Consider the following 24490-nt stretch of genomic DNA (forward strand, 5'->3'; position numbering starts at 1 on the left):
CCAAACGCAAGTAACTGAAATTTTATAGGTCACAAAGCAATAAAAGCATATAATTAGATTGTATAAGGTACAAACTTAGAAGTACTAATAACCAAAAACACAACATTTTAAAAGGTGGCCGAAATATTCACATGTCACATAGCATTAAAAAGGCAAATAAAATGAATATTAAATCTGTTCATCTGGACTTACTATTTTTGATAGCGACAGTATCGCGTCTCATCCAAGACGCATCATCAGGCTGACTGATCAGGTTGTTGACTATTGATCTGTGACACACTTGGTGGTATGACGTCACAGGAGAGTCGCCGGGTAGTTTCCGGATTGCTGCGTCGTAGGTCCTTGACAGGTTGGGGCGAAGTCCCCCTCCTCTGTTGAGCGAAGGTTCCTCCCGCCGGACATGTATTGCCTCCTTAACCCCTCTTTCAAACCACTTATGTTCTCTGTCGAGCACTAGCACATCCTTGTCCTCAAATGACTTCGCCACAACCTGTCAAGGATCTACGACGCAGCAATCCGGAAACTACCCCGGCGACTCTCCTGTGACGTCATACCACCAAGTGTGTCACAGATCAATAGTCAACAACCTGATCAGTCAGCCTGATGATGCGTCTTGATGAGACGCGATACTGTCGCTATCAAAATAGTAAGTCCAGATGAACAGATTTTATATTCATTTTATTATGTTTATCTACCTGGATGACTGAGAATATTTACAAATTTATTAAAAAGGCACGTTAACTCTCTTCACGCGGGTGTCGACTGCAGACGACAAGTTTAAAAAAAAAATTCAAAATTCAAAAATTTCAAAAATGTAAATTTTCATGACCATATTTGGAATCAGCATGAAAAATGCATTAAAATGAGTACAAACAAGCCTAGTATTTATTCAGTAGTTCTTAAGATAACTCTTGATATTTTGAGAAAATATTTCAAAACTTGAAATTTTTCCATTGAAGCGCATGGCTAGCACGCAGAGCATTAAGGGATCTGATATTAACGTTGAGCGACATTTTCACGTATTTTTGCGGGAGCTGAGAGTACACCAGAATTATCGAATTGCATTCTGAATACAAAGAATGTCCTTCTGATATCTAATAATTTTGATTTTTTGAGATTCGCGATATAATACAAATTTTATAACAAATTATTCAAATTTTTAAATTTTTGATGTTTAACAGTCCTCGAAGTAAATTTTATAAATCTAATGATATGTACTTAGAGTGTATGTAGCTGGGATGAAAAGCCGACGATCAATTGAAAATTTTAACCTTTCATATTGGAGATATACAATATGAAAAATTTTGATATTTTTTTCCCAAGACACCAAAAAAATTAGGTCTTTTTGGGAAAAAAATCTTCAATATGAGAGGTCAAAATTTCCAATTGATCGTCGTGCGTGTACATTATGGCTTTAATATAGCAAAGGTGGTCTGGCATTACCTAATAATTCGGTAAAAAGATTATGTAGCAAATTGTCCGTGCGTGTACATTATGGCTTTAATATAGCAAAGGTGGTCGGGCATTACCTAATAATTCGGTAAAAAGATTATGTAGCAAATTGTCCGTGCGTGTACATATGGCTTTAATATAGCAAAGGTGGTCGGGCATTACCTAATAATTCGGTAAAAAGTTTACGTAACAAATTGTCCGTGCGTGTACATTATGGCTTTAATATAGCAAAGGTGGTCTGGCATTACCTAATAATTGTGTAACAAGATTACGTAGCAAATTGTCCGTGCGTGTACATTATGGCTTTAATATAGCAAAGGTGGTCTGGCATTACCTAATAATTCGGTAACAAGATTACGTAGCAAATTGTCCGTGCGTGTAAATTATGGCTTTAATATAGCAAAGGTGGTCTGGCATTACCTAATAATTCGGTAACAGGATTACGTAGCAAATTGTCCGTGCGTGTACATTGTGGCTTTAATATAGCAAAGGTGGTCAGGCATTACCTAATAATTCGGTAAAAAGATTACGTAGCAAATTTTCTGTGCGTGTACATTATGGCTTTAATATAGCAAAGGTGGTCTGGCATTACCTAATAATTCGGTAACAAGATTACGTAGCAAATTGTCCGTGCGTGTACATTATGGCTTTAATATAGCAGAGGTGGTCTGGCTTTACCTAATAATTCGGTAACAAGATTACGTAGCAAATTGTCCGTGCGTGTACATTATGGCTTTAATATAGCAAAGGTGGTCTGGCATTACCTAATAATTCGGTAACAAGATTACGTAGCAAATTGTCCGTGCGTGTACATTGTGGCTTTAATATAGCAAAGGTGGTCTGGCATTACCTAATAATTCGGTAACAAGATTACGTAGCAAATTATAATTGTCCGTGCGTGTATATTATGGCTTTAATATAGCAAAGGTGGTCTGGCATTACCTAATAATTCGGTAAAAAGATTACGTAGCAAATTTTCGGTGAGTGTACATCGTGACATTATGGCTTTAATAATTATAGCAAAGATGGATAATGGTCAATTGAAAAACTGTTACATGGATGGGATATTATTTTTGGGATAGCCTCATTATTGTTACCAATTGACGCTCAATAGGTACATGACGATGTTCAGTCCTTATCAGTCCAGCCTAATCTTGCAAATGAAAGGGTAACGAATTACGTAGTCACATGGAAGATCATTCCACGGTTTCCACGCATGAGGGGCATCTGCATCTACGAAGTGGGTACAATCTTCTGATCCTACATTATGGGAATTTGAAGGCTCGCCTGGGCCCCATTCGTTGTAATCAAAGGGAGTACCATCCGTCCAGGTAAACTTCTTTTCGTGGCCTATGTCATGCGCACCAATCAAGATGGACTGCAATGGAGAGGCGATGATATCCGACTCGGTTGTGTTTACAGTGCATTGCAATTGAGAAGAGTTAATTAGGGAGTAATGCCAGAGTGCGTAGACAAAATTAGACTCTGCTAAATTATGGATGGATACTAAGTGTCCTTCATGTGTGTCGCCGTAGAATAAATTACAATATCCCTCAGCTTCTACCCAATTCTTGACAGTACCAAAGAAACGGTAGCAGCTGTTTTGGAAATGGGTCCAAAATGGCGGGCATTTGTGACAACATTGACCTGGAAAAGTAAGAAAAAAAAATATGAAGAGTTTGTCGGTTTCAACCTGCGCTAAATCTAATGGCTGCCTTGTGTCACATGTCATAGTTTTAATGACATTCAACGATTGGAAGGGATATGTTTGTAACTCTAGCGTATTTTCTAACTATTTTCAACATTATTTTGTCACCTAAAATTTCTCCAATGTAAAGTCTAAAAATGCCTGTCATTTTATTTAGCTCCTTTTGGAACAAAAAATGTACTTTTCTTTTATATTCATTATTTTCTTCTTCGCACATGGGAAGTTAAAGAGATTTGCAATTATTTTTTTAAAGATAACCAAAAATTGTTTAATCTATTCTAGTGGTCCAATGTTATTAGATTGGCAAGGTTGTTGCTACTCTTAGGAATATCTTCAAATGAACTTTACACAAAGCAGCCTTTAGAGTTGGAACCAAACTCTTCATATACGACATTTATAAGTTCTGGGCCAAACTAAAAAAAGAACGCACAAGAAATAAAAGTTAATTATAGACTTAAAAGGGCATTTCGTGATCCACAGCCTCATCCCCCACTTTTCTCAAAAAAAGTTGAGATTTTTATATCACTGGAAACCTCTGGCTACATAATGTTTATGTACAAAATATTTCTTGCAGATTAATTCGTTTAGCAAAGATATCGTCAGAAATTTGAATTTCGTTCTGGTGCACCAGAACGAAATTACAACGTATTGTCTATGGAGCAGTGTAATACACATAATCATGCATAACTCGCAAACGCAATATCGGATTCAACTGAAATTTTGGGAATATGCTTTTTTCGTGGATATGTACTGAAAAATGTCATAAAAAGAGGATGCTAGGATCACGAAATACTCCTTACTATAATAATTGCAAAGAGTAAGGCATACATATGCGTTTATAGGCAAGCATGTAATTGGTAAACACATTTGGTTTGTCTTTGAAAAGTGATAATTTTTTCACATGCATGAACGAAATAAAATCGATTAATCCCCATAATTCGAACTTCACTCCTGTCATTGACCAACAATTAGTCTAACAATTACACAATTACAAAGGTTTCACCTTTTGTAAGTGCGTGGCTTATTTCTAAATAGGTTTGCAAGGTGTCAAGATAAGGCAAGTCACAACACAATAGAGGGCTTTTATGGCAGAGAACAGAAAGCTTTTTGGACATGTTGGAAGTGCAGCGTCAATTTAGTAAGAGTCACGCCCAAACCTACCATAACTCTACATACGAACAACTTTCACAACTTCGGAAGTGTGGTGAATAGATGCAAGCACGGAGCGGACGTCCAAGAATGGACGTTCAGCTGCAAATATTGCAGCGGTTCGCAGGGAACTTGCAGCTAACCCCAGAGTCAGTTCTCGACGTAACAATTTGCCCAAGATGTGCAATAACTTCAAACTTTCTTGTAGATAACATTTCGCAATGACAAAAATGTGTCTGAGGTTACAATTGCTTTGCGCATATTTGAATAGAATTGTTTTAATATCTTTGTAGCAATAAAGCTGCATATCATGACGTAATATCGTAGCTTGACATTTAAATTGTTTATGTTTGATATATTTGATTGTGTTATATAAACTTGCTGAACAAATTATGTGCATATGCTGAGTGGTTCTCATTATCTATCGAACTTGCTATACGCCGTAGAAGTGACGTAGTTAATCGAAAAAACTACCATAGCAATAGATGAATACAATTTTGACTATACCGCCCTGCACTACAACGTTCTCGCGGTACCGATGCATTGAATCATAGATGTCAAAGAAAGGCTGATCACTTGCACCTGTAAGATAAGTATGTTTGAAAAGAGCGGTATTGTATTCAATCTATGTTTGCTGACATACACATGTGATCAGTGCAATCTGCTTGTAGTGCAGGGCGGTCTATTCAAAAATTGTATTCATCTATTGCTATGGTAGTTAACCCGATTATGACGTCACTTCTACGGCGTATTGCAGTGATGCGACGCTAAAGCCAGTAGGCCTTCGCGTAGACAAAGTTCATTTTGACCCTTTGATTTAAAACTAGCGTCAAGTTTTTAATTTGATACATTTTGAATATTTTTTTCCAAATACTCTTAATAAGATGTTCTTTACGAATATGTGAACACAATTTGAAGCAGACTTTTCAATGTTGAGATACGATTTTTAATTGGGTAAATTTGTTTGGGACCACCCTGTAGTACTTCATATCGCAATCCTGTCAACAGCGGCGCGTTAAGACACGGGTGCCGATAGGCAGTCGCGCTCTATGGGATACTTGACTCTTGTTTTCCAATGCCACAAAAATGCGTCGGCCAAGTAGTGTTAGCCTTCGCGAGAGGTTTTGGCGGCCAAATATGCATTTATTTGTGTCTTGGGTTTATCATGTGACAGGAATTACTTCATTGGATAGCTTTACTGATTCGTGTTTTAGCGGTGATGTAATACAAGATTGGTGGGTACCTATAGGGCGATTTCACGGCCGGTCAAAAGGTCAACTTGTGTGACCCGAGGAGTCACTCAAGCGTACTGGAGGACAAGCAAGCCTCCAGCACACGTACACATCACATGTAAACACGTACTATACTGCTATCGCTATACAATTTCAATCGACATTTGAACCTGCAAAAATACCATCGAAATGGTCAATTTTTGTGCTGTAAATAAATGCGGGAATAGGGCTAACCGTGAGAGAGATGTATCGTTCTTCAGGATTCCAAAAGCGAAGAAAAATGATCGTCAAGAGAAGCGAGAAAAGAAGGGACAGCAAAAGCTGAAGTGGTTGGCTAACATTGGCCGTGCAGATATCAACATGGAAAACATCGACAATTATCGCGTTTGTTCACAGCATTTCATCAACAGTAAGTCATTCTTCGTATTTTTTCTTGGTACCTGATAGGTTTTATAAGCGATAAATCTGGCTGTTAAATTGTTGTCAATTTAATTAAGTCGCCTTTTTGTCCGAGGAGCTGTCTTCAGCATGTTCAGGGAAAGGGGAACGTCGTACCCAAATATGAGATGCAATTCATCACAATCAGTATAATGCGCCAAAATTCGTTTGGTGAAGTGATCGACCACATACGCGCAGTTTTTTATTTATTTGATTTTGATTTAATTAATCCAATAAGACTCCCGTTGCCTGACCTTCTGCCACTATATCAAGAAAGAATACCCTCATCTGAAGATGATTACTTCCCACAATCTTGTATTGATGATAAAAGGAAGGTTGGATTTTTTTAAGTGAACAGTCATGGAAACAGAAAAACAGCGCGGTGCATGCAGGGAAAGAGTGGAAAAACGTTCCACTGAATATGCGCATGAGTGGAGACCTGCCAATCGCCAGCGGTAAGTTGATGCCCAGCGGCCTAATCCCGTTGCGTAACTAATCCTACTTTTACGAGCGCAACCATCGTGGGATCAAATGATGCCGGTTTGGACGTACTCTCTACCCCAGACAAACAAGAACCTAGACCTATGACTTTGGTTCGCGTAGTGAAGCCGACACTGCTTAGCAACGAATTTGAAAAGGACGCATACCCGGACGCAAACAAGCAGACATGTTCGCGTCTATGGAACATGTTGCATTTGACGCGGCGATAACGGCGCAGTAATCACGCAAACGAGCGCGTCAAACATGTATGCGATATTTCTCCGCGCCTAGTAACCCCGTCAATCCGTCAATATCACCTTGGATACGGGGCTTCACCTCCCGCTGTGGTAAAGGATGGGCAGTAATAGGTCTAGGTGGTATGTCTATGCTCTCTACTGTCTACAGTTTCTCCACTCTGAAGTACAAAGTGACAACGCGCGCGTATACAGCGCGTTAACAGTGCGTAGTGCTGCGTCTCTGCTGCAGGTATTCGTGTCTTCAAAGTCGGCACAATGTGTGCGTCCGCGTCGGTACTTTGTACTTCAGAGTTAGACGGACTGTATTCTTCAGTATGGCCTATGCGCAATTACATGTTAGCAGCGTATTTGGGAAATCGCAATCCCCGAAGGCTTAATTCAAAGATTACTTACCGGCACCGGTCACCTCTTCAGCGAAGATTATGAAGGTGCCATTGAGGAACAAGATGTTCACAAGGAGTACAGCTGGGAATCTGAGGAACATTGTTCTGTTGAAGATTGCGAAACCTGGATTGAAAAAGAAAAAGCAGAGGGAGAAAAATGACCATGAAGGTGGATTTATATTTACTTCGGAAAATACCAGACAAAAGCAACAACAATTACAAAACAATACTGAAATTGACAATTTCTGAAGATAAATCAGGGGCTATTTTAGAAGAAAAAAGTCACCGCACGTCAGCAAACGTAAAAATCTAAAAGATCAGCTAGCGGAGACAAGCTTGAGGGAAGAGGTTGCTGGCAGAGGGGTTGTCTCCCTCGAGTTCTGTAAACTTTACAAATCAAATCACGCGTTTAAATCACGCATTATACTGACTCACTTTTGAAGCCATATTATAACATTTGCTGAGGAGGACGCCCTAGCTGAAGTTTTCAAATTCTTTTTTTTACAAGATTAAATTTTACTTTATTAAACCAATATACCCTGCAAAAATCAAGACTCTAGGTGCTGTAGTTTTGTCAAAATCTGAGATTTTGAATAAAACGCCGGAACCGGCGCTTTATTATTACGATGGAATTATTAGTCGAACGCATACACGATGTTCATAACACACAGTACGTACACGGCGTGTGCGACGGTGATATACACAACAAAGGGTCGTACCATAACATGACCGAAGGAGTGGTACGTACTGGCGACATGTGCGCTGGTAGTAAATTCCAATTTTCTTTGCTTTGCCGTAGTTGTTCGGCTCAAAAATAAAATGGGATATTTCTGACAGTAAAAGCTAACATTTTATGGCAAAGAAATGCTAATCTATTTTGTTTGGAAATGTTATAATATGGCTTTAAGGGCTGAGAGCTGAGAGCGCATCACTCAGACATACCAAATTGCATTCTGAATACGAGGAATAGCCTTAACTGATATCAAATAATTTTGAATTTTTGAAATTTGCGATATAATACAAATTTTATGATATTTTTGACATTTTAACATTAGTAAAGTTTATCAATCTAATGATATGCACTTAAAGTTGAAAATTTATATATGTCTGGTTCACTAATGTATTTCACAAATTCATTTAATTGACATGTCATTATTTTTAATTACATACAGCTTCATGAAAGTACACACTCATTAACATTATGGTATTGATGGTATTGATATGCAAAAATGAATACAAACTCTGCAAAGATGCATAAAATGCACACAGATGCCAACAATTGCACGAAATTAAAATCTGTAAAATGTCATAATAATAAAATAATCCCTTTGATTTACTGAAGGGTATGTTTCATTTAAAATGACATTCCATTTAATTGAATTATCATTTTTGATAACTCCATAAAAGTACACAGAACCTATTTGTTTGCACTACTTTATGTGACTTGACTAATGCTCTCAAAATCAAAAAGAAAAATTGAAATATCTCATTAGCTTTTTTAATTATGAATTTTTAATTAAATCCGGCAAAATGAGTTTTTTTATCATTTCCGAAGCTATAGCTTTCGTTAATTACAATGATTTTTTTTTTATTATAGTGACCCCAAGACAGTTCCTTTTGGCTTTAATAGTTAAAGAACATTCTAGGCTACTATTATACATCAAAACAATTATTTTCCTGAAATTTTATATTAATTTTAAGTAAAGATTTCTCGAAATTCCCTAAGATCTCCCAAAAGGGAAATATACGATACACACCGACATCGCCCGGTTAATAATTACGTTATACAGCCAGAGACATTGAAATTAATACCCGGGATCGATACACGTAAATGTGCCATGCACGATTGATATTCAGACGATAAATCTTTGGATACCGGGATGAATATCTCCCGTGTATGATTTCGTGTAAAGAAACCAGATCTTGGTTCTTGCACTTGAACATATTATGTTCAACGGATATGACAGTCGTTAGCTTGCGTCTTGAGAAAGAAGCGTGCGTCTTCAACTCAAAAACTAACAAAAATATTATGATTTTCTGATGTGAGCACTCACTCACATGGCGTATACATGTTCAACCCCACACAGAGGTCACACACAGCGTAGTGTGAGCACTCGCTCACATGGCGTATACAAGCTCACATACACACTAGAGAAGTCAATTACCGAGGTATTGACAGTAGCCTTAGTCGGGATGTCACTCGGCTCATTATGCGTCTTAAATGTCGGAACAAAATGGCCATGCGTGGCTGTGGATTCAACCTACCATGGCGATTTCTGCCATGAAGATATATGACACTGTGCGATATATCCTGAAGGGAAGGTGGTATGAAGGTCAAACAACCACCAAATTGTGCATTTTTACCCACACTATAGACGAATCAAATTTCACGCATTCCTATACGGATCCGTCGGCTCAATCTCACCTAAAATGTGAAATAATGCGGCCTTGCAGGGTATTTTAAACTGCATTCTATCACCCGTGTTACACATAGACAAAATAATGATGACAGTTTACAACACAAAAGAATCTAACATCGATTTTTAAGCGGCTTTTTGCGGGGCTTTTTGGTGTTGCGGGGACCCAAAGATGGCCGACCAAATCCTGACCATGCATGACTTGGCTCGTTGGATTCGTCTATAATGCCATGCCATAACTCAATTTCAGCCAAAAGTGGATGTAAGGGTTTTTGCAACAGAGCTCTTCATTTGTTGTTACTTTTCATATTTACCCTTACATTAAAAATGTTCATTCTCTGTTTAATACTCAAATGATTTGATGTGCTCATCATTAAGTGTCTATGTGTTTAGTTTAGCGTTGAAAGTATTCAACTTAGTATTTATCTCTATACTTTTACCATGTAAGCACCTGGAAGAGTTTAAACCGGCTGATTTCACATGCATTTAGCAAATGAAAAAACAATAATTTTTTATTAATTATCATAATTATGGTTAAGCAGTGCTTTTTCACTGATCTGGACTCCTTTCTACTAATATACCGTAAATAAATAAATAAATTATATGGTCTTTAAAGGTTTCCTTGAACATGTTGCGGAAAGCCGCGCTTTTAGCCTTTTTCACACTAATTTGGCCATAAGTATTGTAAATTTTACCATTTGATTATAAAAAAAGTCCAAATATTGAGCCAGAGGGCTTGTGATCAAGCTGCCCCCGTTATCAGGTCTGCATGCCATATAGATCCTCATTGGCATATCAGCGGTGAGCGGTGATGAACATGTTCCTGAAGGTCATAATTTTTGGCATGTTTTACTGGGACAATTGCGCACGAAGCGCGCAAAACCTTGCCATTTTACACTATTTTAGCACAAACAAAGGTGATATGTTGTAGTAATTACACTATTTTTGCCCCCAAATCAAGGTGTTTAACGGTCTAAAAAAGAAGATGCGCAAGGCAATTTTGGACAACTTCTGTCCGGTAGATGGAGCTGCCCCACGCCTGATGCGGATTTTCTCGTTCATCAGAGGCTTTCCCCCACGAGTGACCGAAAATTGGGAGGAAAGGGCGTTACCAGAGGCGTTGTGAGGCAATATTTTCTTGATTTTCCTGCCAATTGAATGTTTGACTGATCACCACAAACTATACGATATAGGACATAGAATTTCCCGACTAGATCAGTCTTACTTTGTGGGGGAACTTCTTTAATTTCTTAGTCAGTTTTGGGGCTGAAACTAGTATATAAATATTTTAAGCACGGATTTTTAATTCTCACTGCGCGAATTTCTATTCTCACTGCACAAACGTACGAGGAGGCACGTTAAAATAGCCCCTGGATACGATGCGCCCTCACCCAGCTTTGCTGATTTAACAACATTAATAGACTCGTTATAGTTTTATGAATACTGGCAAATTACTTGCCTCAATGTGCTTGTGTGTTTGTTTTGTTTAGCGTGTATAATTTATTAATGATACGATAAGCCCTCCATAGACGAAAAAGAAAAAAAAAGTAGTCTGTGACGCCCTCACCCAGGTTTGCTGGTTTAACGGGAATCCATTGATCGGTGTAATGAATAACTGGAGCTACACCATATTTCGCCATACCACATTCTAGAAACGCTTGCTGTTAGAAAAAGAAAAATTTTAATGCTAAATTATTGCACATTCTAGGGAAGCGTGGTTACCGTTTTGAAATAACCGAGTGAGAGGGTTTTCAAGAAAATATTTTTCCTGTCAAAACTGAAGCATCCTCTGTATAAAAGAAAATATGAATATCCCGGATGAATATTAACTGCACATAATATATAACGATTCGTGATACCCAATTGTGGCACATTTGAGGTCGTTTATGAGGCAGAGAATTTTATTTCAATTTTATAGACGCCAAAATAATTTTTAATTGAGCAAGAATAAGGATAGAAAAAACGTTGAAAATTCTATGTATAAATAACATTAGACCCGGCAAAAGATTACTGTTTCGTTTTTATGGTAATCTAATCTTTTATTTCCTGAAGAAACATTTGGGGTCTAAAATGGATTTTTTATGTAATTGATAAAAACATCGAACGTGTATACAAGAAAAATGGTAGGTTCCTCTATAGTATTTTACTGACCATGGAAATGTACTGACACCGTGCGAGCACATGTCAAAATCGATATAATGTATTGTCCATATAGACGCGCATTTATCATGTTTATTGTCGGATTAACAACAATTGAGCGCTATTAATACACATTAATGTTTTTAGGCAAATAAAATTCCAAAATATGGTACGTTTTCTGCTTTTGCTTGTCACGTGGTAGGCCTATATTGAAGTTGCGATTATATCTTCAAATAAGTTTCATAATAGATTCCATCAAGACAAGTGGCCGAGTGGTCTAAGGCGCTAGGCTCATAGAGCATATCCAAAGCGGCGTGGTGCGCCGTGAGTTCGAACCCCGCCTCTGCCAAACTTTAAAAGAAGTAAAATTAAAATTAAAATTTTTTAAATTTCATATTGGGGGAAAATGTGACTGGGAGAATTTATGTATGGCGCGCGTGGAGTGGTGTGAACTGGAGCTAAAAGGCGCAGGATACCATTCGGAAGTAAATTAATGTACCGTGCCAATTCGACCAGGGAACTTACCAATATCGGGAATTGCCTGTCACGCATGATCGCACACAGTGACGTGAGCCACAATGCCCCGACATACTTCCATGCCGCTTGCTGCTACGGCCAGTGTTGTAGGTCTCGAGACCAGGTCTCGGTCTCGAGACCTTTTTTGTAGTGTCTCGGTCTCGGATGTCAAGGTCTCGGTCTCACAACTCAAAAGTCTCGGTCTCGGAACTCAAAAGTCTCGGTCTCGAACGTTTTTTTGTTCGAGACCTGTCGAGACCTGAAGAAAAAGATATGATTTTCTGTTTTTGTTCATTATTTATTCCTTACCCTAAATTTCAATGAATGTTGAAGAAATTGTTAAGAATAAAGATACAGAAATCATTTTATAAGGTTATAAAAAGTTATAAATGAATCATAAGTGAGCTTGTTCGGATGTGAGCTTCCAATTTCAGTTCATGATTAAACATAGGTGGGCAGGTGGTGGAAGTGAGGATCCCACTTAACTTTTGCAAGGGGAACATTCTCCACAAAAGCAAAATAGATGAACAAATAGTTGCCCTGTGCAGTGTTCATCTTCTTTTCAGCACGAAAAACAAGTGTGTTTTTGGCCCAAATATGGTAAAATTGCTCAATTTTGCGTGCTTCGCGCACTGTTGTTTCCAGCCCTTCACACACTAGCCTAATTCGTCGTCCGTATTCCATAGTGGCGTATAGTGGGGCGCCGCGAATAAACAACTTTTCGAGAAAACCGGGTTTGAAGAAATGCCAATTTTAAATCGAGTTGTGTAAATCAGACATTCATTATATTGTGTAAATGATGTGAAATTTCTGTAATAAACTAAATAGATTTTATTGTTATATATTTTTCAAAAGAAATAAATACATACTATTGCTGGCAAACTGAAAATAAAACTATACGTCACTATGGAAAACAAACAAAACGCAATACCCTAACCTAACGTTAACCGTACGCCACCTCGGTCGCCGTGTAATCCCTATGGCGTTACTTTTCGTCGTTCGTATTCCATAGTGGCGTATAGGTCCGATACGTGTACGCCACTATGACATACGATGTTTTTCATTTTTGCCGATATTTCATAATTATAAAATGTGTATAAAAAGTGGCGTATGGTCGATACGCCACTATGGAATACAAAAAATGTCACTTTGTAACTATACGCCACATTTAATTAATAAATTACTAATTAATAAGCTAATTATGACTGATGAGACTTAGAAGAAATGAAAGAGAACATCATTAAAACATATGTGCCAATTTTCAAAAAATGACCAAAAATCACTATACGCCACTATGGAATACAGCCGACGAATTTTGCCTCCACTATCGCCAACATTTTTGAAATTTTCCCAAAATTTGGAGAAAAATTGCAAAAATTAAGACAAGTGTTAACTGCAGGTCCAAATTTCTTGAACAGTTGGTACAATGATGGGTTCCCTTTTAAATTCTCAGCGGCACACCCCTACCCAAACCAAACTTGAGTATCCCAGGGGATTAAACCAAGGTCTCGGTCTCGGTCTTGGTCTCGGAACTTAGAGGTCTCGGTCTCGGAAGGGGTGGTCTTGGTCTCGGAAGGTTTGGTCTCGGTCTCGGTCTCGATCTCGGACGGGCAGGTCTTGGTCTCGGTCTCGGTCTCGGACATAGAGGTCTTGACTACAACACTGGCTACGGCAACGTATTAACCAATGACAAGCTTCGATTGTGTCCGTTTGTCTGCAATGCGCGTGCGTCACGCCGCTCAGCGACAAAAGTATAAAACAAGCTTTGGTCGGACTACACCACATTTCGCCATACTGCATTTTAGAAACGCTTGCTGTTAGAATAAGAAAAATTTTAATTGTAATTATTGCACAGGTCACGGCGACCCTGTGACCTTTCCGGAAAAAGCCGAGTGGCAGGTTTTTCAAATAAATATTTTCTGTGTAAAAACTGTACCATCAGATAATTAATGGAATATATGAATATTAACTGTACATCTATCACAACACTTTTTGATAACAACTTGCGTCACAATTGATCTAGTATAGAAGGTAGAGAATTTATTTCAATCTTATATACGCCGTGTTTTTTTTTTGGAATTAAGTGAAAATTAATTCTTTAAAAACTGTATTTTTTTAATGTAATTTTCACATTAGACCCGACAAAAGATTACCGTTTTGTTGTTATGATAATCTAATCTTTTGATTTCGTAAATAAAATTAGGGTCTAATGTGGATTTAGGATGCAAACTGGAACAATCCAATGCCTTGTCAAAAGCATTTGCTTCAAAATGGAGTTCGGATGCACTTCGTAATACAACTTCCGCCACTACGGGAAACCACATGCACAGCAGAGCACGTGGCCGATATCAAAATCGATTTTATGTATTGTGTATGTAGGCCTATTCACAGGACCCTCGTATTAATTGTCTCTATGCGCTTGAGAATTCAACAATATAAATAATGGTAGCTTTATTATAATACACATTAATGTTTTAAGCAGATAAAATTCCAAAATATGATGTATAATAATGAAGTTGCGATTTATTAATATTATATGTTTAAATTTTCACGATGACACTGTCAAGTCCTTCGTGGTCGAGCGGTCTAAGGCGCTGGTCATGTGGTATAGCCAAAGCGCTGCGCCGTGAGTTCGAACCCCGCCTCTGCCAAACTTTAAAAGAAGTAAAATTAAAATTTTACTTTTTAAAAATTTCATATTGGGGAAATGTGACTGGGAGAATTTATGTATGGCGTGGAGTGGTGTGTGGTCGGACCTCATCTCTAACATGATAACTGACATAGGTCAATATCCTTCCCAACATGCTTTATTGTCTGTCCAAATAACTTAGACACCCGGTTTTTAGGTTATATTTCGAAAAGTTTTAACTTTGGCAAAAAGTCATGAAAGAAAAGTTGCTAAACACGGTCAGACCTAACAGAAATTATTAGTAACGCGATGAAAAAAATATTATTCCTTGTCTACTTTTATTCAATTTTGACCGATTTACAACAAGATATCTGGGTCCAGCCGAATATTCCTAATGACTTGAAACTTTTGATGGGATAATCTATTTACAGTAAGGGGTGTTTGAACATTGTAATCATGCATATTATATTGATCAGTGATGCCACCCTTTTTTTCTTTGATCCTTTTACTAATTCACAATAATGACGGTCTACTCAAATGCATTCAACAAAAGCATGTTTGCAATCTACCGCGAGAGGTCGTCTCACACGCATAACAAATACACTACGATCAAATAGGTTGATGACAATACTTGATTGAATGGACTGCACTGTGCCATGATTTCGGTGAAGGACACCGGTTCAAATTCTTTGTTTGGAGCCAATCAATAATTTCAGTTGGTGGATGCATTATAACAAATGATAGGGCAAGTTACTATATGCGTCTGTAGTGTATTGTGAATTATACTCCTCACCAATAACATCAGAACATCAGAATTCATAGGCATACAATTTGTATTTTCTTGGAATTGGGCCAAGCCAAAAGCATGCACAGAACAAGATTCAAATACCGCGCCGAATTGTTGTGATTGGTTGAGGGACAACTGGGATCACTAAGTTAATACACTAAGAATAAATATGCCAATTAGAAACACTGTCTGCATTTTATGAACTGAATTATATTTTTCATTTTTATAAAATGTTTTTGGTGAGAAGTATAATTAATTTACTCTTCATCCATTCACTATCCAAAATCACAATACCTGCAAATCTGTATAATGAGACCTTCCAAAATAGTGGTACCCAACTTCTACCGGATTATTTTTAAAGTGTTGAGAAAAACCTTCCAATTTCAATAGAATTTCTGGTAAACTCTCACTCAATGCTTTGGAAACACAAAAATCCCGTTAGGTCTCAGCGAATGTTAACACTTTTCTTTCATGACTTCCTTTGAAAAGGGATATTTTTTCAAATAAGTAACAAAAACTTGGTGTCTAAGTTAATTGGACAGACAATAGTAGCCAAGCGCGTAGAAGATTATTTTTCTTATGATCCACACACTATGTACACATATACATTTGGCCACATTTTATTGTACGATAAATATATACGAATTTATTAAACATGGTAATAAATATTATCTAGCAAATCGGTTATACGATCAAACTGGTAGGCATATTATAAATTTTCCATACACTGTACAGTCTCATTGTAAGATTAAATGGGCTAAATAGTCCTTGTCATTTGAGGCAAGTAGAAAATACTAATGATGATAAATGCAAATTAAAGAAACAGTTCAAACAATAAAATAACTACACCTTTATCTTGACACTTCCTCATTTGCTCGCCCTATTCCTTTTTAAAGGAATTTTTATTAGCATTCAGGGCGGTATGATATCGAATACGGCAGAGTGACGAATCCGTAAAATCGCTGTTCTGAGTAAACGGCGTTAGAAAATAATTGGTAACATTCCATCGGCCCTTCTAAAATATGAGAACATTCGTGAGCACTCATTTGAAATGAATATTATAGAAGTGAATGTACCCTAATTATTTGCAATATTCGCAAGTTCTGCAACAATCGATATTTCCCTCAAAACAGGTATTTACAGCTATTCGGCTTTATGCTAAATCCAAAAAGTGTCAACCGCTGCGCAAAGAGTTGTATACGGGAACGAATCCGCATTCAACTACGTGTAAACTATAGCACCCATCCTTGATTTGGGGATTTTTATGTTAAAATTGCTGGTTGTCCTAAGGCTATAGCTCATAGACTTGGTATATAAGTTATAATTACTCATCGCCGTAATATTTTGTGAAAACTCCAGTTGAAATCAAGAATTTTAGAGTAGATATGTTTGGGGAATGTTTGAACTTATTTTGCTATCATTGGATAGAAGATACCTATAGCTACCCATTGGTATGAAAACAGTATATGACATGTAATATAAAACATTCGGAGTTTCCAGCTATATTATATAATTTATCAGCCTGTTTTGTACAGCTAAGTATACGCAAATTCATTAATCGCACTTAGGCGCGATTCGTCTAAATCACAATTTCAATATCTACGTCGGGAAGTAAGATTTATCATTAATTTTTGGTGGAAATGAAAGATGGCCCGATACATAGTGACAAGCATACAGTATAGTACAGGAGCAGCAACCTCAAAAAAATGACTTCGTTCATCCCCCACTACATACAAGGTTTGACACCATTATAGTAAGTATGGACACTCTAGATCACTGCTAGGTAGGTAGTGGACTCAAATTGTGGTATCACGTTTTTTACAGGTCATTTTATGTATGGACGTATAATCGCATAAAATCACAAAAAATAGGACAAAATTAAGGGGTAGGGGAGATATAAACTCCAAGAACTCAACTTTTACTCGTGATTTTGAATTCATTTTGGTATCAATATGTAGCTAAATGATTTTCCTAACTTTCTAGTATTATTTTTAAACAAAAACAGGTTTCATTTGAGCATATTTGGAAGTATGTAGTCCATAAATGAGTGGTAATCTGATTTTTTTAAACCATATGTGTAAAGTTTGACATTGGCCTCAAATCTCACAACTATACCGCTTTATATTTTCAAAATTGATTCAGTTTCCATTTTTAATTTTTTAATTTAAATTTTAATGTTTTATTTTGTTTTTAATGTTAAGCATATCAAGGGAAACATTATTGTAACAGTTCCAATCATTATAATATGTATAAGTTCGTTCGGGTGTCTGTGGGACGAGATGTGTGTTGGGTGCTGGGTGTACATAGGGTATGTGTGGGGGTGAGGGGATGAATGTGTGTGTACATTAATAAGGCACTACACTGCACCAACTTCCATTTACAAAATCCGTTAAGTTTCCATTGATGTAATATTTTGAATATTTATGTGAGTAACCACTGGGAAAAATACAAAAATGTTTAAAAACCAAAAAAAAAACCAACAAAACTGATGTTGATTTCCCTCGTATATCAGCATAACATAGAAATATATTAAGGGTAGGGAAAATAAATCATCAGAACTCAATATTTTACTCATGATATTGACTTCATCTTGGTATTAATTCTATTCAATTCAATTCAATATGTATATCTAATTGATTGTTCTAACTTTTTAGTATTACTTTAAAGCAAAGCGACCATTAGTTGTCAGGTAGATACACAGAAACTGTGAGAAAAGGGTACGTTTTCTATGTCTAATAGCGTAAATATGACAATATTAAGGGGTAGGGGAAATATAAACTGTCATACTCAACTTTTACTCATGAAAATGAGTTCATCTTGGTATCAAAATGTATCTAAATGATTGTTCTAACTTTCTAGTACAATTTTAAAACTAAGTAACCATTAGTTGTCAGACAGATATACAGAAACTGAGAAACTTTTCTATGTCTAACAGCGTGAAGATGACAATATTACGGGGTAGAGGAAATGACCATTATTTGTCAGGCAGATATACAGAAACTGAAAAGGTAAATTTTCTATGTCTAACAGCGTAAAATGACAATATTAAGGGGTAGCGGAAATTTATAACTGCCATAACTCAACTTTTACTCATGAAAATGAATTCATCTTGGTATCAAAATGTATCTAAGTGATTGTTCTAACTAGTATTATTTTAAAGCAAAGCGACCATTATTTGTCAGGTAGATACACAGTATTTGTGAAGAAAAGGTAACTATTCTATGTCTAACAGCATAAATAAATATGACAATATTAAGGGTAGGGAAATATAAACAGCCACAACTCAATTTTTACTTATGAAAATGAATTCATCTTGGTATCAAAATGTATTAAGTGATTGTTCTAACTTCCTATTATTATTTCAAAGCAAATCGATCATTATAGTTATCAGGTAGATACACAATAACTGTGAGGAAAAAGTAAATATTCTATGTCTAACAGCTTAAATATGACAATATTAAGGGGTAGAGGACATATAAACTGCCAAAACTCAACATTTACTAGATATTGATACCAAAATGAATTCATTTTCATCAGTAAAACTTGAGTTTTGGTGATTTGTATTGTCATATTTTACACTGTTAGACATGGAATATCAACATTTTTCTCATATTGCATATTTAACTACCTGACAACTAATGGTTTAATTGCTTTTAAAATAATGCCAGAACAATCAAATAGCTACATATTGATACCAAAATGGAATTCATTTTCGTCAGTGAAATGGAATATTAACATTTTCATGCATTTTATGTCTATCTACCGGGCAACTAATGGCTTAATTGCTTTTAAAATAATACTAGAATGTTAGAACTATCAAATAGCTACATATCGATACCAAAATGAATTCATTTTCATCAGTAAAACTTGAGTTTTGGTGATTTGTATGTCCCCTACCCCCTTAATATTGTCATTTTTTACGCTCTTAGACATGGAATATCAACATTTTTCTCATATTGTATGTTTAACTACCTGACAACTAATGGTTTAATTGCTTTTAAAGTAATGCCAGAAAATGAGAACAATCAAATAGCTACATATTGATAATGCCAGAAAATGGGAATAATCAAATAGCTACATATTGATACCAAAATGAATTCATTTTCATCAGTAAAACTTGAGTTTTGGTGATTTGTATGTCCCCTTACCCTTAATATTGTCATATTTTACGCTGTTAGACATGGAATATTAACATTTTCATGCATTTTATGTCTATCTACCGGGCAACTAATGGCTTGATTGCTTTTAAAATAATACTAGAAAGTTAGAACTATCAAATAGCTACATATTGATACCAAAATGGATTCATTTTCATCAGTAAAACTTGAGTTTGGGTGATTTGTATGTTCCCTTACCCCTTAATATTGTCATATTTTACGCTGTTAGACATTGAATATTAACATTTTCATACATTTTATGTCTATCTACCGGACAACGAATTGCTTAATTGCTTTAAAAAATAATACTAGAAGGTTAGAACTATCAAGTAGCTACATATCGATACCAAAATTCATTTTCATCAGTAAAACTTGAGTTTTGGTGATTTGTATGTCCCCTACCCTTAATATTGTCATATTTTACGCTGTTAGACATGGAATATTAACATTTTCATGCATTTTATGTCTATCTACCGGGCAACTAATGGCTTGATTGCTTTTAAAATAATACTAGAAAGTTAGAACTATCAAATAGCTACATATTGATACCAAAATGAATTCATTTTCATCAGTAAAACTTGAGTTTGGGTGATTTGTATGTCCCTTACCCCTTAATATTGTCATATTTTACGCTGTTAGACATTGAATATTAACATTTTCATACATTTTATGTCTATCTACCGGACAACGAATTGCTTAATTGCTTTAAAAATAATACTAGAAGGTTAGAACTATCAAGTAGCTACATATCGATACCAAAATTCATTTTCATCAGTAAAACTTGAGTTTTGGTGATTTGTATGTCCCTACCCTTAATATTGTCATATTGTACGCTGTTAGACATGGAATATCAACGTTTTTCTCATATTGTATGTTTAACTACCTGACAACTAATGGTTTAATTGCGTTTAAAATAATGCCAGAAAATGAGAATAATCAAATAGCTACATATTGATACCAAAATGAATTCATTTTCATCAGTAAAACTTGAGTTTGGGTGATATGTATGTCCCCTTACCCCTTAATATTGTCATATTTTACACTGTTAGACATTGAATATTAACCTTTTCATACATTTTATGTCTATTTACCGGGCAACTAATGGCTTAATTGCTTTTAAAATAATACTAGAAAGCTAGAACTATCAAATAGCTACATGAATACCAAAATATATTCATTTTCATCAGTAAAAATTGAGTTTTGGTGATTTGAATGTCCCTACACCTTGATATTGTCATATTTTACGGTACTACCCATGAAAAATTGACATTTTTAAACATTTTATGTCTTTCCAGCTAACAATTAATGGTTACTTTGCTTTAAAAGATTACAACAACCAAATAGCTATATATTAATGCCAAAATGAATAAATTATAATGAATAAATGTCGAGTTACGTTGGTTTGTACGTCCCCTAACCTTTAATATTGTCAAATCTTACGCTGTTACACATTGGAAAATTAAAATTTTTATCATATTTTATGTCTATCTTATGGTTTTTCTGTTAAAAATAATACTGGAAAGTTAGAGCAATCAATTAGCTACATGTTGATACCAAAATGAATTCATTATTATGAGTAAAGGTTGAGTTATGGTGGTTTTTATTTCCCTACCCTTAATAATGCCATATTTGATATGGTTATAGAAAAGTAACCTTTTCTCACATTCTATGGCTATCTACCTGACAATTTTGCTTTGCTTTAAAATAATACTAACACGTTTGAACAATCAATTAGCTACATATTAATTCCAAAATGAATTCATTATCATGAGTTGAAGTTGAGTTATGATGGTTTATATTTCCCCTACCCCTTAATATTGTTACACACGCTGCTACATGTGGAAAAGTAACTATTTTTTACATTTTCAGTCTATTTTCCTGACAAACAGCGGTTGATCTCACCCCACACATATAAATATTCAGAATATTACATGAATGGCAACTTACCAAACAAATTTTGTTAATAGAACTTATATAGTTCAGCTGAGTGACATATTAAGACATGTAAAACACCCCAACCCTGAACCCTATACACACCCCGCACCCGCCCCCACATACCCCTTAATTTTGTCCTATTTTTGGTGAATTTATGCGATTATACGTCCATACATAAAATGACCTGTAAAAAAAGTGATACCACAATTTGAGTCCACTACCTACCTAGCAGTGATCTAGAGGGTCCATACTAACTACCTATGGCATTGTATGGTGTCAAACCTTGTATGTAGTGGGGGATGAACCAAGTCCTTATTTAGGCCCCCTGTGGGATCTTGCTCCTGGACTAGTAACTCATTTTGCTCAAAATGCTCGATTCGTCACTCTGCCGAATTCATAACGATATAATAGCAATATAAGAGTAATGTAATGCACTCACAGTAACAAAGAATTGTATTTGTCGCTGTATAAATCCGTTTCAGATGCTTCGTCAAAAAACTTAGCTCCTCAAGCTGAACTGATGCAGGTTGCGTCGGTAGTTGCAAGTCACTGGTATTACTGATATTCAGTGATATCTATGAGAGATAAAACGTGAAAATTATAAACAATATTCAGTCATCACTTCATTTTTGACCAATGAGATGTATCGTTCTTTCTGAACAAACAGTCTACAAAACTCTACATGAAACGAATCACCACATTGGTCACTAGGTCTCAAACTCTTTATTATACTGGAAGTGACGTAGGGCCACTTCAAACCAGATGGTAGGCTAAATAGAATTGCAACTGCGCAAACGCAACGTAAATTTGCAACTGACAACCACGTTAACTCCTCAGCAAAAGTTTGGAAAGTTTTTTCAAGCATCTTTTTCTCAAATTATTTGCGGCATGTTCATATCGTGTTACATATCAATGAAAAGCTGCATTAGTCCCCTGACACCACATTTGAAACAATAACTCTTTTCACGACTGAATACACATCTTGTGAATGTAGTGGGGTCTGAAACAGAATGTGCCAAATTGACTATTATTCTGTGCTCAACCAACACTATTCACAAACCCCAATAGTGGTTGGAAAACCCATATGCAGCCACAACAGCCAGGCACCTCCTCATACTCGGGGGGGGGGGTGACACTAAATTCACGGCTTTTGTTTAGCCACGCAAACCTATGGCAAATTTTGTTGGCTTGCTCTCAACAAAGTGAGGCAGGGTATCGATCGGTTATGAATAATTCACATCAACTCTTACTCAGCCCATGTGATTGAGGTCACCACATAAAGGTGTCGTAAGTTTAGCGAATCGAACCTGTTGAAGATGGTAAAAAGCGCCCCCAAGCAAGGTTAGACCGGGGCGGAAGTGGGTCAACTACTATGATCCCATCAGGCCACAGTGATTTGTTTCTGCAATACAGTCTTTTAATTTGATAAGAGAATGTCTTGTTGATATAGTAATGTCGAAATTAAGACTAACTATCGATAATACAAAGGAAATATACGACAAGTATAAGATATGAAATACAGTGAGTATTTGAAGTCAAAAAATCATTTGACACTTCACGTGACCTTCCAAAATGGCGCCCGCGGCAATAGTATTTGCCATGTGCTTCCTCTCTGTGGAAAAGTATTCCGAAAAATATAAATATGTACTAATACACTTTGGTGTAGCCTGCCAGTATGAATTTTTGTTGAAAAGTAGAATAGCACCGTAATTTTGACATTTAATTGTATACCGCCACTAATAATCCAAAATCCGACCTTTATTCATCACGTCTATTGGCTCATTTTCTTACATTGAACTATTATAGGCACTTCAACATCGATGATAACCAGCGTTCACCACAAGACCACAGAAAAATAATCACAGGCTCACGTCAAGCCGTCTGTAGACCTGTCTTCAATCATATAATAGATTGAATACAATACCGTTCTTTTCAAAGAGACTAATCTTACAGGTGCAAGTGATTAGCACTTCTTTGACATCTATGGTTCAATGCATCGGTAGGTCCTACCGCATGAACTTGAGTGCGGGCGAAATGGTCAAAATTGTATTCATCTATTGTTATGGTAGTTTATCCGATTTAAGTACGTCACTTCGCCAGCGTGAGCATAAACGTACTCTGTTAGGGAGTAGCCTACATTAAACAATTACAATTTCAAACTTTGTGATTGACAATCGGGCCCCTATACCGGTAGGCCTACATTAAAAAGTATGCATGGGTGACACCCAGCAGGAGTATAGATTGTTTCCTAGCTACATCATATTTTGATTGTTTCCGTTTAACACGGAATAAAAGCAAAACTCACTGAAAAATAACATTTGCTGCAAAATCAACTAAGTTTAGGGAGTGTTCAGAAATACTTTGTTGGGGGAACAATATATTTTTTGGTGTTACAAATTTTTAAACCCCTATCCCAGGCCTTCTCAACTAGTTTAATGGAAGCGCCAACGTGGAAAATGTCTGTGATCATGAAGTGCCAAAATGTTTAAGGGCGCCTGAGGACTTTGTGAGTTAGAGCGGGCGCATAGCGGGTACGGTGTAGTGATGAAGTTTTATCGGGGGTCCAGGGGGCAGCGCCCCCGGAAGCTCATGGATTTTAAGGTTTTTTAAAGGCCGAGATTGAGTATTTTCACCTCTTTTTTGTTTCAAGATTTATGTGAAAATAATATTAAAATTACCGTGCGCCACTTTGTGCGCCACTTCGACTGACTCCAAGCGCCACAAGTTGAGAAGGCCTGCCCTATCCCCTCTTCGTGAACCCAAAACTTTGTTGCCCCCGGTCTCACAAGTTAACATGGTTAAGGGACCTAA

General features: G+C 36.5%; 1 protein-coding gene across 1 annotated transcript; it reads right to left on the minus strand.

Moving 5' to 3' along the window:
* Nucleotides 1-1201: 1201 nt before the first annotated feature.
* LOC140168301 (echinoidin-like) lies at nucleotides 1202-22241 on the minus strand. The gene is made up of 3 exons (XM_072191655.1): nucleotides 22119-22241; nucleotides 7110-7223; nucleotides 1202-3099 (listed from the first exon to the last, which is right to left on the minus strand). Exons 2-3 carry the CDS (start codon nucleotides 7198-7200, stop codon nucleotides 2591-2593), a joined length of 600 nt encoding a protein of 199 aa, XP_072047756.1. The 5' UTR covers nucleotides 7201-7223; nucleotides 22119-22241; the 3' UTR covers nucleotides 1202-2590.
* Between the last annotated feature and the right edge of the window lie 2249 nt (nucleotides 22242-24490).

Source organism: Amphiura filiformis, chromosome 13 (genome assembly GCF_039555335.1).
Source record: "Amphiura filiformis chromosome 13, Afil_fr2py, whole genome shotgun sequence".
In the NCBI taxonomy this organism is placed as follows: Eukaryota; Metazoa; Echinodermata; class Ophiuroidea; order Amphilepidida; family Amphiuridae; genus Amphiura; species Amphiura filiformis.